Here is an 18,531-nt window from a genome sequence, read left to right as displayed (position 1 = left end):
TTTGTCACTTTCTGTGTCACTTTGACAACTCCTCCATAGGACAAACTTCTCCTTAATCTGTGCGTTTGCACCATATGGCCATATAGCAGAAAGGAAAAACATCTTCAGACGGGATTAGCATTGATTGATCAACTTGCCTCTGTTTCACTGCAATATCTCACCCAACACCTCACTTCCTGACTGTTCTGGGATCTTTCTTCCGAAACACTTAACCGTGCTGCCACCGCTTTGGTTCTCAAACTGCACACTGGTGCACACCTGCTTTAAATCAATGTTACACTGGACTGTCAAAACCCTGCAACCCAGCACTTAGGTAAAACAGGACAATTAGGACTTTAGTGACGTTAGACGGCCCTGCCAGTAAAGTCTGACTCTTTGTTGACTGGAAATGTATTGTGTCACAAGTCATGGGAAAGCTGCTCTGCGACGTCACTCACACTATAAATGTTGCACCGTTGCAGTGCCACTGAATGGACCTCTGCTAAATGTCGCTTCCATACAAAGGCAGATAGCTGCCCTCAGCTTGGGCACGCTGTAACCTTTCCTATAGTACAGCTGTGCAACTTCTCTGATCAATGACAAAACGTATCAGGACTTCAATGAATGTGGTAAACACGGTGTATGTGTTCATGATGGTGTTCAGTGTGAGTTAGAGTGATGAGTCTTTAGGATTCAAGGTCTGTCTGTGCCAAGACCATCAGACAAGCAGAAAATAAATCAATAGCTTTTGCCTAGCCATTATCTCTCAGAAGCACACTTAAGGCATGACCCTAATGAGTGGCTGCACATGCTCAATAATGTGGAAACTAACTGTCTAGCTAACTGCTGAGATGGAATTAACATGTTAGTTTATACAAATACCCTTCTTCTCTGATCTACATGATAAGTGATGATGAATTGGAAGGTGAAAGATTTAGCTGCTGACTCAGATAGCAATCTAAATATGATAAAACGCTACAGGAAATGTATTCAAAGAAGGTTTAAGAGTCAGTATTTGGTAGGTACAGAAGCTGGAATTATTTGTCAGCAGGAGTGATATGGTGGCAATATGAAGGAAATCTTCTATGGTATGTTGTACCTTCAGATTGATATGTATTGTCATATTGTTCATTTTATTGTCATAAATCTCATTTATTTGCAACATTGCACTGAGGGGCCTAATATTCCCAGACATGTTGAGTAGAGAACTACCTCTTCAAGGCAAAATCTCTGACAGGAGACAAATGAATGTAGTCCTTTGGTACATGCATATCGTCACATCGCACAACGCTAAGTGTCGGAAAGGAATTTCTAAACTCAAATCAGGTCACCAGGCTCTTTAGATGCGACAACAAAGTAAACTTGCACGTTTAAAACTGTTGTAAATTGTTACGATTTGAACTTGAAAGCTATATAAAAGTTGAATGAAAATGTTACTTAATTTGATGTCAGTGAAGACGGATCATCTACATTGCATGTCCCCACAGAGGTGGGCCGGTCTCATTGATGTGTTTAATTCCAAACAGCTTCTGTTTATCTCTCTGGCTGGTTAATGTTAAGATATTAGGTTTTTCTTCTCTGTCCACGTGTTTGTAACTTTACCCCATCAGACAGGAGAGCACTGTGGATATAGTTTTCAGGATGACTGTGCAAGCGTACCTTATGTGTGTATGCATGGGTGTAAAGGCACACAAATCACTACGTTTTTTAGAATACATTTGGCAAGAGCTGCTTTATGTCTTAGTTGCCGTTTGCAGCAGCTGTCCTGTCTTTTCTTTCTCCCTACCAGTCTCCTACCTGCTCCCACTGCTCGCTGTCTGTCTCTGTCTCTTGTCTCTCTAGATCACGGGATAGCCCAGGTCTCTGTGACTCTCCCCTGTTGTCTCTGCCTGGCTGCACCCGCATGCACGGCCCATCTTAAGTGTTGTTAAGATCATTTTAATTTATAACGGCAGTCACTATAAACATGTGAGAAAGCAGCACCATGGAGACGGAGCTCAAACAAAATCACACTGTGTGGACAGTATTTATAAGGACTGTCTTGCCTGCAGAAAGCGCTTCACAATGCGTATACTGTAAATATATATATATATATTATATATACGTGTGTCTGTTTCATTGCTAATGTGGCTGAGTGTGCATGCTGTCAGAAAAGGTCTTGATTGGGCTTTGCACATGTGCATTCATGCATGTTTAGGTTTATTGAGATTGTGTGTGTGAGCATAAACAATCATCAAATGTTAACGATGGAGCCATAATTCCGCTGCCTGCCTGCCTGCCTGCCTGCCTGCCACTCTTGTGAGATTGTTGTTTCCTGTGTCCTGTTCCCCCTGCTCTAAATGCCTTATTTGCACAATTTTTCCAATTGAACAAAGTGTCATTTCCTCTACTCTTGTGTGAGGGTTACTTTTTTTCTTCCCGTTGCTGTAATCTGTTTCGCTACTCTCTTATCTTGGTCTGTTTCCGTCTGAACTTTTAAGCTTTATTTCTCTCTTAGTTGCACCTGTTTGTTTGTTTGTCTAAACACATTTTCCTTCGTTTTTTTCTCCTTCCATGCCTTGTCACACATTTTATTGACTTCACTGTACTGTTTTCTTGTAGTAACTATAGAAAATGTATTCTGAATTTAATTGGCACATCAAATTGACCTCATGTTTATATTAACATATATGATGTCATGCTAGGGGTCCTGCTTGTCTTTTTTATTTTTTCCTCTCCTTTTTTGAAAAGGGAGTACCCATTTAAAAAAAAAGAACAGACACACACACACACGAACACACACACACACACACACACACACATGCACACAGTTACGAGTTACTTTATCCCTACATGCCAGCAACCATGTTCACCCTGCAACAGTGTGTGTGTGCTTCCGTGGGCCCTCTAGTCTTGGCCATGAGATTAAAGAAATGTCAGCAAGTGTGTGATGAGACCTCACAGACGATACCTCATCTCTCTCTTTCACTCTCTCTCTCTCTTTCTCTCTCTTCCATTCTGGCTCTCCTTGTCTCACTGTCCCCTCGTCTGTCCAATACATAATTCAGCCACCTCTTTCTGTCTCTTGTCCAGTATTTTCTCTCATTACCTCTCTCTACTTGTGACTGATATTCTCTCCTTGTGGTCATTGCTACTTGCTACTCGCCCACTTTCTCCCTGTTTCTATCTATACATCTTTTACCACACTATATATATTCTATCTCTTTCTCTCTCTCTCTCTCTCTCTCTCTCTCTCGTTCTCTCACCCTTTGCTACACATCAGCGCTCAATTAATCATTTTGGCCCCGGAAGCCAGACCTTGTGGTGTCCTGTGACGTCCGAGCAGTGTCCCGTGTCCCAGAGTGCACTTCAGCCAAGGCCAATACAACTAAGGGTGACAGTATCAAGGTGGACGTCCTGTAAATGCACAATCAAGTACAGCTCACCTTAAACACTACGACCAAATCTATCCATCTAAAATATCACACAAGTGAAAACTCATTTAGCCTAGTTAAGGTACAAGTATGACAGTGGAACAATGTTAAAAAAAAACATTTAACTCATAAGCGGTTGTTGTGTCTTGCGTGTCTCTGAGGCGGCTGCCCTAGTGTGACCGGTCAATACAGCTATGAACACCTTTGCCTTCCTTAATGGTTGAACAACACATCCTATGTAGTTGTTCTTTTCCAGCATAATCTTACCTTTAAACTTACTACCATACAGGCCCCAACTGAGCAGTGTAACATCCTGATTTTTCTGAACATCATGTCTACATCATGTAATGATTGGCCCGGCATAAGATTATTAAAAGTAAGCAGGATTTGAAGCTCTCTTTTTCATTCCTCAGACACACAGACTTTTGTCACTTTTCATGTGTCCAAGACCTTTGCCATTGGCTTTCTCCACCCCTCAATGGAATGTGGCCATTCAGAAAACACTTTGTACATACTAATTTCATTTCCAGCATACCCAGGCCTTTTAGGGTGACCTGAACCTAGACAAGTGAGAGACTTGTACACACACACACACACACACACACACACACACACACACACACACACACACACACACACACACACACACACACACACACACACACACACAATACTGAGGAAATAGCAACAAAAAGAGGATCTAAGAGGGTCTCAGCAGGCAGCGAGATGAGCAGGAGCAGGCTGAAGGTAGTACGCGATTCAGCAGGGGGATGAATAATTCAAAAGAGTATTATCTCCCTGCTCTCATCCACCCTTCCACTCCCATGGGCTGTCACCTAATTGGTTGTGATGAGTTAAAGAGAGGGTAGAGGGTGTGGCTGAGAGGCCCACAAGTGGTCCACTCTGATCCTGGCTCGGCTTCAGCTAGAAGGGAGAGAAGGAAACAAGGAGAGAAGTTAGGATGAGAATGGGAGACTGGGCGGAAAGGAAGAACGTAACAACACTTGAGAGTAGAGGGTCCGAGACACTTTCATTGTGATTTCTGTGTTATTCAGTCCCAAGCGCCCTATACTCTGTTTGTTGTGATACTGATATCTTGAAAGTAAATGTTGACGTCTGCAGTCTTGTGTGGGAGTTATGTTGAGTATCCAGTCCAGTAACATGAAGGAGGGACTTGTTCTGGAGGGCAGAAAGTGTAAACTGAATGAATGCTCTTTATTCTGCTTCATGTTTTTGTTAGGCCGCCAAGGGATGTGTGTCATAGGGGGGGAAAAAATAAAATAACACTGTGCATAGATGAGATATTTATGACTCCAAAGTTTGGCAAACAGAAGGCTTAGTCCAAGCGTTGAAAACGTTCTTCCTGTGCTATATTCAGCAAGTGAAACACGTTTTTACAGAGTGACGTATAGTTGTGCAGTTCATTTGAGAAAAAAACCCTTACTGTAAGCGGATGCAGCAGTACATGAGGAGCAGTACCCTTTATCCTACAAAAAAACACATCCTATGTTAGCTGTAGCTCTTTTGCCCACTGTCTTGGATTGGGACATTGCTCAATGTACAAGGAGTAAAATAAAAAAAATACTAATCCTCATTCTTAAATTGTCAGTGTTGGCCATAGAGATGAAGCTCAGAAGGTGCTTGTAGGAAATGGCAAAACACACTGAGAGTGTGGTATGTTTGTATGGAAGATGGTGGTCTTTTTTCCACATGGCTCTGGACTCTGTCTTTAAATTACGGTACACATAACATAAAGACTGTGACAGTCATACAAAGACAGGCAGAGACAGACACACAAACATTAAGTCTGACAGGGGAGGGATAGCAGCACTGACACCAGACTGAGGAGTAACACAGTGCAGCCCCTCCATGTGACGTGACACGGGTACCAGTGTTGGACTTTAAATACAGCAGAGATAACGTTAACGGACAGATAGTGAGCCAGACTCTGGGCCCTCAGCACACAAGTTACCACCTCTTTAGTTATTGCATATCTGTCTCGTACCAGCTCGGGCATCACCATCAAAGAAGGAACACCAGCCTTAAGGTCATGGGGTCGCTGCCTTGGTTACCAACTGACAACAGAGGGGTATAGCACTGTAGACATGGTTTGCTGTTTTCTAAAGATATTCTTTTTACAGAGTACATGTGATGACTTTACAACTTGCAGGCTGTTTAAAAAATAACTCCCCATTTACTAGTTGGTGCTCTATATATACCCTTCAACAATTTATTGAAGTGTCTTAATTCTTGTTGTGAAATCTATACACTGGATAGTAATTCCTGTAACATTTACACAATGGAATGTGGCTTATTTTACAGATACAAGTATTACCATTCTTTCAGCAACTCTACATCAATTTATCATGACTAAATGTGTCAGAAATAGAATTAACTACTGTACATCCCACAATATCACAACAAACCCAGTTGAATTCGAGCTGGCCACCTTTGTTGTGTATCTTTATCTCTCTTTTATCTCTGTCAAATTAAGAACCACAGCTAGATATTAACTGGCACACAACGCCTTGGACCATTTTGAAGAAAAAGAAAATAAATACATTAAACACATGATAATTTGAAGTTAAAAATGTAATCTGTAAATCTGCAGAGCAACCGCTGGCTTTTATTTTGATTGAGAATGGTGGGCCTATATTATTTAACTGGATATTGCTATCTGCCTCAAAATTCTATTATCAATGTTGCACATTCTTAAGCACTATGGATTTCAGAGAATCACGTCGTCAACATATAGGGCATTTCAACACGTCTTGCACAAACGGCATCGCTCCACTGTTCCGATGGGATCATAGATCATTTTCGCACGGTGCTTAAAATGCCCTCAGATTAGTTACGGTGGCCTTAACATTACTGCAACTGGCGGGACCTCTGTAAATCCTGTCAGCTCCTCGAGATCCGCTGACCACCGGCGTTGTGTGTGACCCCAGTTCATTTTCTCACACCCTTCGCTTCATATTACCAGGCCGATCCCATTACCCCAAGTTCAAATGTTACAGTCACCGTTTTCTTTTGGTTGTTTTCTCAATCCTCGAGAGATGCCCGCGGGCCCCCGTAATCAATCACCGGAGATTCCCGCTGCCATGGCTACAAGGTTAGACCTGTCACAGAGTAATGATGATTGGCTTGAAATTCAGTCGTAGCGCTGGTCAAGGAGGGGGGCGGGGGGGTTACGGGAGTGTAGGGTGTTCATGTGTTTTGGGTCAGGGATGGGGGGTTTACTTCCAATAAACCTCGGGCAAGTCACATGGTCCGGGTCCTGACTTCTGCTGGTATGTCTTGGAGGTTGGAGGTTTGAACTGTTAAAGTGCAACATTCTTTGATGCGGACACAAAAACATGTTCAGGAGTGACAAGAATTCTCCCTGTCTCCCATTTGGTATCAACACAGAACCTTCCCCAACCTCCGGCCCTGCTGATCCAGGCTGTGTGAAGGTTAAGCTCACTCACTGGTTCAATGGCGAAATGTCAGCGTTATACAAGCACTGTGGTGCACCTAGTAAAGGATTTTAGACTCTGTGCTAATTGGCTAGATGCTGCTAACAATACCACAGCTAAATGTCAGAGCTCTCTTCAGCACTTCTCCTCCACCCTGGTCGCATCTCCAGGCTCTGTACTGTATAGCACAATTCACTGACAACAATCCATAAGTGGCAAAGAGCAGGGATAAAAATAAAAAATCCTCAGAAACAATAGAGAACATTTTCTGGATAGGTGTGTGTTGGACTGTAGCAGAGGGGGTTTGTGTGTTTGTCCATGTGTCGGTGCTTACGCCTGATGATAAGCTCATTCAGCGCTTTACAATGGTCGCCATTTCTTCCAGCTTGGTGGACAACTGATGTCAATATTGTGCATATAAATCACACAGCTTCAATTTGCCTGCCTCTTTTTTCCGTTATCGCAAGCATTTTCCAGAATTTATGTGGACAATTTCACACTGAATTGTCCCGATGTCATAAACTGCACCCATCTGATATTACCACCAGGTCGGAGCATCACCAATCACCAAGAAATGTTGTGCAATTACTGTTAATTCAGTTCTCGTTAGGCTGCGTGCACACACACACACACACACACACACACACACACACACACACACACACACACACACACACACACACACACACACACACACACACACAGGCTTGTCCAGCCCTCATGAAACCTTTCTCTCGACGGGAATTTATTCTCTGTGATTGAACCTTCATTTCACGCCATTAACTGGTAAGCTATGTGACCACAATGGACATATTTCTTCAGTCTTTAACCATCCGCACCACATATTTGCACAGGGTCATGTCGCTGTGGCTCAGGAAACCACCAGTCAATTACACTTATACTCACAATGAAAAGACTGTGGGATACTACAATAACCGTGTATTGCATTATGTGTGTAAGCAGTACATGACAGTGAGAAAAATCAAATCCAAGGGGTGGGTTGTTTGAGAATCAAAGTGTGTTTGTCAAGAAAGAATGAAAGGCAACTTAAATATGATGCAATAAAAGACCAAAGCAATCCTTGTCAATTTTGAAGCTGTAGTTCACGGTGTAATGCTTTTTTTTTGTACGAAATGACATAACTGTTTATATAACAGGTGATATACTTGTGCACACAGTAACAATTCATGTACCTTTTCCTTTTTGTCAAAATGAGTAAAAGATAATTTTTCTGGTTTGCAGAGCTTTTTTATTGTTTCAACATTTGCTTGATACTTGTGGACTGATGCTCTGCATTCCAATTTAATTGTTACTTGAGGAAAAACGGTGGTCAGAGCCGTGACTGACACTGAGGACACAAAGATCATGCCCTTTGGATATTCTCTCTGTAGCTATACTCTGCACTACAGCCTGATCGATACTGTATTTTTGAGGGACTTACTGATATCGATGTCTATGCGATTTCAATAATCCTATGATGATTTATTTGCCATTAATAAAAACAAAAGCAGAGGCATAAATTACCCACATAAACAAACAAAGTTGATATGGATCCCTTCAAATTCATTTTTGTTTTTCTAATCAAGATTCATAGTGAGCAGGACATTTAACAGTTGAATAATCAACATGTCATTGCTCTCTGGTGGGCACACTATGTAAAGGTGACCCTGTTTCTAAATTACATCAAACCTATTTTGCAGTTTAGTGTGTACTGCAATTTTCTTGTTACTTGTAGGCTGATATTAACAGCAATACTGAAATGTCTGCGATAAGCTATATAAAATGTATGTGAAAATGATGGTTGAAGTTTGGTAGTTGGTCAATGTCAATGTTGGACAAAGTTGCCTATAAAACCAATTAAACCAAAACTGACCTTGACATCCAACCCAACAACGTCTTATGGCAAAAGTGTTCTGAATGGACACTGCCTCTTTGATCTTTTTCTGTGAACTTTCTGGCATGTTTTGTTTGCATATTTCATTAGTCCTGACAAAACTAATCCTACAGATGGGCGATAATGTATGGGAGCACAAGGTGGTGTGGTTTTAATGGATTTGGTCTGGCTGAAGCACTGGCAGCAGTTGAATTTTTTTAAATAATTTTGTTGTTTAAAGAAGAGAAGTTACTGTAAGAGAATTTGTACTTTGGGATGCTGCTTGTGGTGTAATTGTTCTTAAAGATTGCATTTGGAATAACGCATTGGAACTTTAAAATGGAGGGAAAACTACAACATCCAATCAAAACCATTAAAATGTCGTTATTGGAAATGTCACTTGGAAGTCATAGATATTTTTTGCACGACTAAGCCTCATTCTCTAGTAAAGAGTCACTGAAAAGTTGTTCTTTGTAGGATGAATGCACAGATAAATCACTGAAATATTCGCAAATGCTGAAAAGACTGTTGGAACCGCATTGTTGTGGCACTTGATCCATCGTGTGGATCAAGTATTTTCGGGTCATTTCTGCGTCACAGCCGCATGTGTACCTGATGTTTTATGCAACTAAAAGATCGTTTGAGTGAATAAAAAACAGTGAACAAAGGACTTAGTTATGATGTAACATTGGCTGAGCGAGAGTGCAGGCCCTGAGTGGGTGTGTGTGTGTGTGTGTGTGTGTGTGTGTGTGTGTGTGTGTGTTGGTGGCAGATAGCTACTTTCATAGCTGCTGTGACTGGGAGTGACATTCTCCAGCAAGGAAAACGTATCAGTCTAATTGACACTCTGGGGCTGTTTGAAATACATCATCTGTGGACTGACAAAAGAATAGCACAGTGTGTGTGAAGAGCCTGTGGATATAATGAAGCAAATTATTTGTGCGTTACGAGTCGGGCATTGCCGCCTGTGATGTTAACTGCCAAGGTTGCACTTTTTGCGAGGCGTGTGACCAACACTCATGACACAACGCTGTTCTCAGTTATGTAAATAATTGATATACACGTAATACTCCTAAAGGCTGTGGCGTTCGGCAGAAAACAAACACATTCATCTAGTTTTTTAACACAACCCTCTAATGTCAGGTGTTCCTCTCTGTTTCCCGCTCTCTCTTCCTGGGGCATGCTCCTGTACTATAGAGCCTCTGCACTGCTCAGTCAGCGTCTTTCTTCTTGAAGAAGCACTTTTCATTTCTCTCTATTTGTTTTTGTGTTCCTTTTTTTTGTTTTGTTCCTGCCTTGAAAAGTTTGCTGTCCCAGAAGAAGGAGGAGGGGGGAGATTGGCCTGCTCTGGGCTTTGCCTCGCTGTGCTGTGCAGCCTACCTGCGCACATTTTGCCTGCAGTCGCTATTTAAGGAGAGAGAAATCCTATAAATATCTTTCTACTGTTTCCACCTTTCCTCTTTCTCCTCTCCCTCCCTTCTCACTTTTCCATGCTCACGACACACTCATTTTTCTCCCCCTCACTCTCGGCTAACTCTCCTATTTCAATAGCTCCTCTCTTTATTGTTTGGCGGCACTCAGCACTTTGTAGGGAGGCATGTGTGTTTGCACTTTTGTAAACAGTTAGTTGAGAATTGCTACATTTGTCACGGAGGTTCTTTCACGTACATGTCCGTCAGCCTCTGTTTTCAATAAATCTCATCTTCTAATTGAGCTTCTTTTGGTACGTTTGTTTAAGCAGGTCTATGTGTTTACCTGTGGATGTCCTTGTAGAAGGTGTCATTGCAAGTGTGTGCTCAATAATCGGACTATGTGTGTGTTCCCCTTTTTTTTGTTTGTGTGTTTGTTTGTTCACTTGCTGCGTGTGCACAGTCAACTTCTGAAAACCGTTGTCAGTGCCTCATTGATCGGGGCTCACACCACACACACACACACACACCTACAAATCTTGTCCATGTTCTGTTATAGTGACATGACCCCAGGGCCCTTCAACTGTTTTTGAACCCAGTTTCTCTTTTTGTACTACCTTCACACAGCAATTCTTTCTTTCAAGCTATAGTGAGTAATCTTTTGTATACATTAATTTGCCGACTTGACGCTTCTGTAATTGAGATTATCTTGGTATTATCCAACAGCAGACTCAGTACTGTTCGTTATTAAATACTGTTTATAAGGAAATTGTGCCTTTGGGATTTTGTATGTACTGTGTGTTGTATGTATCTTGCTGTCTTTTATATCCTCTTCACATCTTTCTGCCTCACTTTCTCTGAATCTTCCTTTTCTCAGTCTATCTTATTGCTCTGCCCTCTCCTCTCCACTCCCTCCGTGTTGTGTGTAACCGATAGCTGCTTTATCATCCAGTGGTGATTGAATCAAAAGTGCATTCTCCTACAGTCTGGCCCCTGCTGCTTCTCTCCATGTTCACAGACTGGCATATGAGCATAGCAGAGTGTTAGCCTCATAAACACACACACAGCAATATACAAAGTCATATACGTTTATTAGCACTGGTAATGCCTATTTATCTCACTAAAATATTTTCACAGCCCGGTCAAAGGTAATGTGAGAGATCATCCCTTTTCACTTATGTATGCTTACAGGAAAGCAGCAGTAAAAGCACCCTGCCTTAGCTTCCATTAAAAGCAATCTTGTTGCCGTGTAGCCTGCTGTACATTTGTTTGTTGTCGGCCCCACCAGCAGCCCAATGGCTCTCTGGAGCTTTAAAGGCTGTGAGCCAAACTGTATGCACTTTATACATACCAGAGGCTTGTGGTGTATAACGCTTAGCGTTTCAAGGGGAGCGATACTGTAGCTGTGATGTGATTGAATAACAATTTGTAGAAATGAAAAAGAAAAAAAAATTAAGTGTACTTTCTTTCTTTTCATGTCTCAATGTGCTCGCATTTTCTTGATTCTCCACAGTGTCCACAAGACAAATTACACTGGAGGCCTGCTTTTGGAGAATTTCTGTGTTTATAGCAGAGCATGCATTATTCCTTCTAAAAGTTCTGGAGCAATTACTAATGTAGACACTTTTACAGTAAACCCCCTGAGCAACTGATTTTCATAAATAATTCTATTCATTATAAACATGGCGGCCTATTTGATTTCCTACATGACACGCAGTGCATCTATATGCGTTAATATGTCCATTTATTAGACCTTTAATCCACGTTATCATCCCTTCACCCCTGCTTGGGTCACATGTCCAGGATGGTTGTAATTATAATGAGACATTATCCTGTGATAAACATGCTGCCATGAGCAATATTCTTATGATACTTACTTCCTCTCCTCTCTAAAGCCTTTCAAGAATTCTTTATTGAAATATTTCACTATAAAGATATTTTGTTGAGGCACGTCAGTAAAGCACTTAGGGCTGAGAACATTTTCCGCCCAATGTCCTCTTGAGACCAACACTGCTGATTTGGTGCATTTTGACCGATACTTTGCTTTTATCCGACATTTCCCTGAAAGGAGGAAGGGATGTTGGAATGGTGGTACGGAGGTGGGTGGCTGGTGGAGGTGGGAGAAGTGTGCCCTCAGCAGAAATATATCTCATATCTGTTCCATTCACTTATGTATTGATTCATTAATGTATTTGTTTATATATTAGGTCATATGAGACAACAAAGCAGACACAAGCACAGGCGTCGTCTTGGCGGGCGTTACCAGGTCACTTAACTCCATACAGTAGGAGGACCGGTAGCTCAACATTTGTAGATTTCCATGTAGAAGACAGACACCATAGATGACAGGAATTGTAGCTCTGATCTTGTTCTCAGAAGATTAAAAGAATATTTTAGATAACATTCGTAGCAGTTATCCTTTTTGATAGTGACCATAAAGTCTTGAGATTTATACGGAGATGTATATTACTGTCAACAAATCAAAATAGATAACCAAATTACAGTAGCCCAATTTACAGTAGCACATTTCCTTTGTCACATAGACCTCCATTGATGTCCAAAAACTATTTAACTGATATTAAGCAGTTCGTAATGTTGTGATTTGCGGACTGCCCATCACTTGTGTTCTGAATGAAATGAGGTGTGATGGCTTTGTGTTTGTTACGCGATACCTAGCAAAATCCTACATGGCTGCATAAACGGATATGGTGAGCCGTGTTGGCAGTAGTTCATTGCAGTGTTTTGGAGTTACTGTATGTAATGGATGGTATTATTTTCAGGTAAATGCAGAGTTGCATTCACAACTTAATTTCTACGGGAATATTACCACTGCATTTTATAGAAGCCAAGCTGTCGATCAGGCTATCAGTGCTGTAACCTGTTTCTTGTCATACTCTATAGCTACAAGTCAATGAAAGAACCCACCTGAGATCCTCCTCCCTCCTAAAGGAAATACACACAGCATTTTGAGATAATTGAGGGGGGAAACAGACAGTTTGGTCAGCACATTACTCAGTTGATGAAAGACAAAAATGCATTGTTTGCAGAGCGTCTGGGTCTGTTTTTTCACAACTGAGTCCGCCGTACACACACACACACACACACACACTCTCTTCCGTGCAAGCTTCACTGGGCTGAGAAATATACAGTAGTAATTTGGGGGTGTCTGTTTATTCGCGCTTGGTGTCCGGTGTCTTTCTAGCTGTCTAAGATGATCTACTTTGTCTTTCTATTTGTAGTGTCTCGCCATCTGGAAACCGAGTCTGGGCAGGCAGTCGGAACAAAAACAGTCTGAGAAGTTGCTCCTTCACTGACTCGTGCATGCAATGACAAAACAGTGTTTTTCTAGGCAGTAATAATGATATAAAATGTATGAATATATTGGCCAGTTATCCTTCACATCCTTTGAGTATGACCTTTGAATTAGTTACAGTCATCCTGTTCAGGAGATGTTTCAACCTTTTTTTGTCTGATGATATTGTAACAAAACAATGATAATTATTATAATACTAATAAACTAATACTATCATATTGCAATTGTTTAGGTTGGATTGGGTTTGCATTCCTTCTACTTCCACTTGGACTAGCTCACTATTTCAACAGTTCTTTGTGAATGTTTTCTCACCCTTTCACCTGTTTATCCATTAGTTCTCAATAACCTATTTAAAGGTGTATACTGTCTTAGCTGACATTAGACATTTCAATCACACCCTGAGGATTTAAGTCTTGAGGGAAGTGGGTCTTTCCTCTCGTTTCCTCTTCTACTGAACTATTGCTGATCAATGTCTTGTGTTGTGCGCTGGTAGCAAGTTTCTCTTCTTACTTTCTTCATGTTTCACATCAGCAGCAGCCGCCGTCCACCGCTGTGTGTACCAATTTGTTTTATGCATGTTTATTTCAATGCGAGCGCATAAAATGCTTTTCATTTCACGCACACATTAGCTCGGCGACAGATTTGTTGATCGCATTACTAATTGAGGAGAAAGGGCACCATTGTGTGGGACCATGAGAACTGGTTTAACGTCCAGCAAGTGTTGTCTAACTTTTGGCCTGTGAAATGTAGCCCAGCTGAGCCAGCAGCTGCCACCTGATGTGTCACTCTCGTGTCTCACTGAAGAAGTCCTTTCTTTTTATGAGAATTGTTTTAATAAAAAAGAAAAAGACAATGTTTTTAGTTTCACAGCTATTAAGTTTTATCATGATATGATATATAATATAGGGAAAACCAAACTTTGTCATCATTGACCATAGGAAAGGAGTACAAAGTATTGGATATTTTAAAGCTTTATTTATTCTTAGTTTTTTTTTAAATTTGTTCCTGGTTGAAAAATATGAATGTATCTTTTTGACCAATTGACCCCATTATTATCCTCCAGCCTACACTTCATGATGTTTCCTTTGAGAATCCCTACTCCACACCTCTCACCACCTACAAGGGTCCAGGGTGATACAAACTATGAACAAAGAGCAAATTATAACAGCTTATATTATATTATCAATATTGTTTTATAATAACGATCTTCAGATAATGAAATTACAAAATGTATATTATTCGCTCAGTTGATCTGAAAGCACATTCCTCCTCTTTGCTTCTTGTTCATACACTGTAGCTCAGTTTTATCTGGCGGGCGGCAGTTCCACTGAAACAACATCTAACAATAACTTTTTCCACTCGTTAAGTGGGACACAATGTGGCAGTTGCCACGTAAGTGCCAACATTTTTCTTTTCCGCAGTGCGTTGTTTCAAACATAAATGTTTTTACTTTGAAGTTAAAGTTAATGCATCATCCTTAGTGAGGGACATTTTTGCGAACAGGAAGGAATAAATATCTTTGACAGGTAGTTTGTAAAAATATTTGACCATGAGGGAACGCACCAAACTCTCTCTATAAAGTACAAATCAATGTGATAATAGTTTGGGCAAGTTGAAGAGAGATAAGTGAAAACGATGTGCTTGATGTCTTCTGAACCCGAGTTAATGATGGACATTGAATAGTGGATACTTGGATAAGAGATGAAGTGTTTATACTAACATGAGAGCACCTTGAACATAAGGCATAATTTACCAGAATTTATGTTGTGTTTTTTCTGAAGTAGTTCTCAAACTGAAGTGGCCATTACTTTTGCGAGTCAGTAAAAAGTTGCAGGGTCCTCGTCTTCCGTTGAAATAATTCCTATAATACCAGTCATCTTACAGCACAGTGCACTTTTCTGCTATTCACTTTAAGAGACATGCTGCTGTTTTTTGACACAAGATCATTTGAATATACAGTATGTTTCACATTAATCAGACGTAGTTGGCATGAAACGGGTTCAGGTTAAGTGTGTTGAAAATACATATGAACTAGTGTATATTAGTGTTGTTGTTTCTTATAAACTGTTCATTCATTAACATAAAACAACTAAACCTGTTAACATCGTCCTAATTATTGTGCCACTGACCAAATACTGTGTGCATGATTGTCATGCAGTGCTTGTGTTGTGTTACTGATCAACAGATCTTTCCCTTTTCAATTTAGTTTTCTCTGTTGGTTAATCACTCGGAGAGTGTACAAAGCATTTTTTTTTTCTGAGGGGATAATGAAACCCAAGTTTTACCCAGTTATTGTTATTGTACCGATTTTATTTTAAAATGTGTGTACTGACCTGTGTGCGATCATGTGTTTCAGTTTTGTGCTGGTGTTCAGCTGCTTGGTGTTGTCTGTGTTCTCCACCATCCCCGAACACCAGAAATTCGCAAACCAAGGCCTCTTCATCCTGGTAAGACCCCCCAACACACACACACACACACACACACACACACACACACACACACACACACACACACACACACACACACACACACACACACACAAACACACAAACACTCTATTTCTTTAGCATCCGTTTCCATACGCCGTCCTTCCGCACACGCCATCTCACTTACTGCAGTGTACCCTCATTGTTGGGCGGTGGATGCACAGACAGCCATGTAAGCAGGTGGGAGGATTCAGGTGTTGTTGACTCCGCAGGAAATCACAGGCGTGATCCACTAATCCTAATAGCTACCCCATAATCTCTCCTCTTCCTCTGTGCTCCAGCTGCTTTAGTGGAAGTAATGGACACTCGCTCTCTCCTTCAGTGCCTGACCTGCTCTCTCCATCCCCTCCCCCCTCTTCCCACCTTGCTCATCTCACGTGTTATTTAATGGTCCGACTCTGGTCCATTCCCTCTGTTCACTCTTACGATCAATCACACAGCCATTATTAGGCAATCAGCCATTAGTGGGTTTTACTTACACGTTTGCTCAGATTGGTTCAGTGCGCCTTAAACTGCTCCGAATGCAAGGAAGACAAAGAGAGGGGGCGTATTAATGTGACCGTTCTGCTATCATTTCATTATTTTTAATCTTTTTTAATGAATCTCTTGTAAATAATATACACATTAGTGTGTTTCCCACGGATTGAGAAATGAAAAGTGTGGACAGTGTGGAGAAGTTCATGTGCTATTGCAAAGATTGAAAAATTGACTTCCCAGCTTAGATGTTCATCACACTTGACATCCTGAGTGCTTTCTAACCTTTTTATCCTGCTGAATTAACATGTTTTCTTCAATACTGACTGGATGAACACAGACGCCAAGCTGACAAAGAACAAGAACAAAAGAATCAAGTTTTTAGATGAAGTCTTGAAATTACTTGTAACGTTGTAAATAGATTAAGATATTAAGTAACACCAATTTACACAACACATATTAAGGGGCCACTTCTCCACTTGGCAAATTGATACACATGCTGAACAACAACTGATGCACTATTAATACATTTAATTATACTATGTAAAGCTTTGTATTCACTTAATGAAATTAACTGGAATTACTTGAAATGAATTTCCCAGCACATATCTGTGGGGGTTATCTGAACGCTATGCCCACTTGACTGGTGCATGTCACTGACCTGTGTGTGCTTTTCTAGGAGTTTGTGATGATCGTGGTGTTCGGGTTGGAGTACTTCGTCAGGGTGTGGGCGGCCGGCTGTTGCTGCAGATACCGTGGATGGCAGGGCCGGCTGAGGTTTGCCAGGAAGCCTTTCTGTGTCATAGGTTAGTGTGATCAGTAGACAAATCACCTTCAAAGTCCAGCGTATGTTCATGAGAAGAGTGTGATCTCCCATCACCTTTAAAATGACCACTATCTCGTGTGTCCTCCGTAGATTTCATAGTATTTGTGGCATCGCTGGCGGTGATAGCAGCAGGCACGCAGGGGAACATCTTCGCCACGTCAGCCCTGCGCAGCATGCGCTTCCTGCAGATCTTGCGTATGGTTCGAATGGACCGACGTGGAGGCACATGGAAACTACTGGGCTCAGTGGTTTACGCTCACAGCAAGGTCGGAACAAGAGACAGCTTATTATAGACCTCTTTTAATTTAGAAAGGCTCTACTACTACTACTACAACACACTTTCTCAGGTTTATATTTGAAATGATTCATATCTATAGGCCTCTGAAAGTTGTGGGACACATAAATTAAAAGCATAGTAATTCATGATAGCCGCATACAGCATTATGGATTATTATAAGAGCAGGAAGGAGGTTGAGGAGGCTGGAGAGAGAATTGTTAAAAGGCTTCCAGTGATGGACATGATGCTCACTAATGGGATACATAACTTATTAGGATTCAGTGTTGAGTCCACTGATGACCAGCTGTTACTTGATTACATTCACTGGCCCCTCAAACACTGAACTCCCCTTTAGCTGCTTATTTTTGGCAATTATTTGTTAGTTTTTGTGCTGACCAAAACACTTGACACCCATAGGGTCGGCCATAGAACACAGTTAGATGGATGTGATGAATTGATGCATCAGCTGTCTTAGCAGAAGTGAGCAGCCAAGATAAAGTGGAAGCCAAATGTGATGATGGTTGGAATTTATCGGGTAATGACAGCAGGGATTATGATGGTATACAAATGCTTCTGTTGCTGACAGGTGTGATTGATACCTGCCCCTCTGTCTCTCTCACAGGAGTTGATTACGGCCTGGTACATAGGTTTCCTGGTCCTGATCTTTGCCTCCTTCCTAGTCTACCTGGCAGAGAAAGACATCAACTCAGACTTCAACACCTATGCCGACTCCCTCTGGTGGGGGACTGTGAGTACTACATTACAGTACACAGGATCTATGTCTGTGCCTGAAGGAATCCGATTTTACTTTTTATTTTTTACGATAGAAATTGTCTTATTAAATTAACAAGACATGTGAAAATACTATATTGAACAATACAATTATAGATCACAGGTATAGTACATGACATGTTTAGTCTTGTTGTCAATACACATGGCCAACATAATGTTGTTGGTTTTCTTATTTTATTGTTTCCTACAAGGGAGTGCAGAAACACATACAGTGTGTCAGTGCAGTGTTTCAGC

At 41.2% G+C, this 18,531-nt stretch overlaps 1 protein-coding gene across 1 annotated transcript in view; it reads left to right on the top strand.

Moving 5' to 3' along the window:
* kcnq4 (potassium voltage-gated channel subfamily Q member 4) overlaps positions 1-18,531 on the top strand; it is a gene marked incomplete at both ends in the record, with an annotated part of 50,022 nt that overhangs the window by 11,697 nt on the left and 19,794 nt on the right. Inside the window, 4 exons of the mRNA XM_080044947.1 lie at positions 15,799-15,889; positions 17,082-17,208; positions 17,319-17,494; positions 18,128-18,253. Coding sequence (XP_079901073.1) covers positions 15,799-15,889; positions 17,082-17,208; positions 17,319-17,494; positions 18,128-18,253 — 520 coding nt within the window. The remainder of the gene's footprint in view (positions 1-15,798; positions 15,890-17,081; positions 17,209-17,318; positions 17,495-18,127; positions 18,254-18,531) is intronic.

This window comes from Ammodytes marinus (genome assembly GCF_949987685.1).
Source record: "Ammodytes marinus genome assembly, chromosome: 17".
NCBI lineage: Eukaryota > Metazoa > Chordata > Actinopteri > Uranoscopiformes > Ammodytidae > Ammodytes > Ammodytes marinus.
The sequence above is the reverse complement of the archived record's forward strand: the minus strand, read 5'-3'. Positions and strand labels throughout refer to the sequence as shown.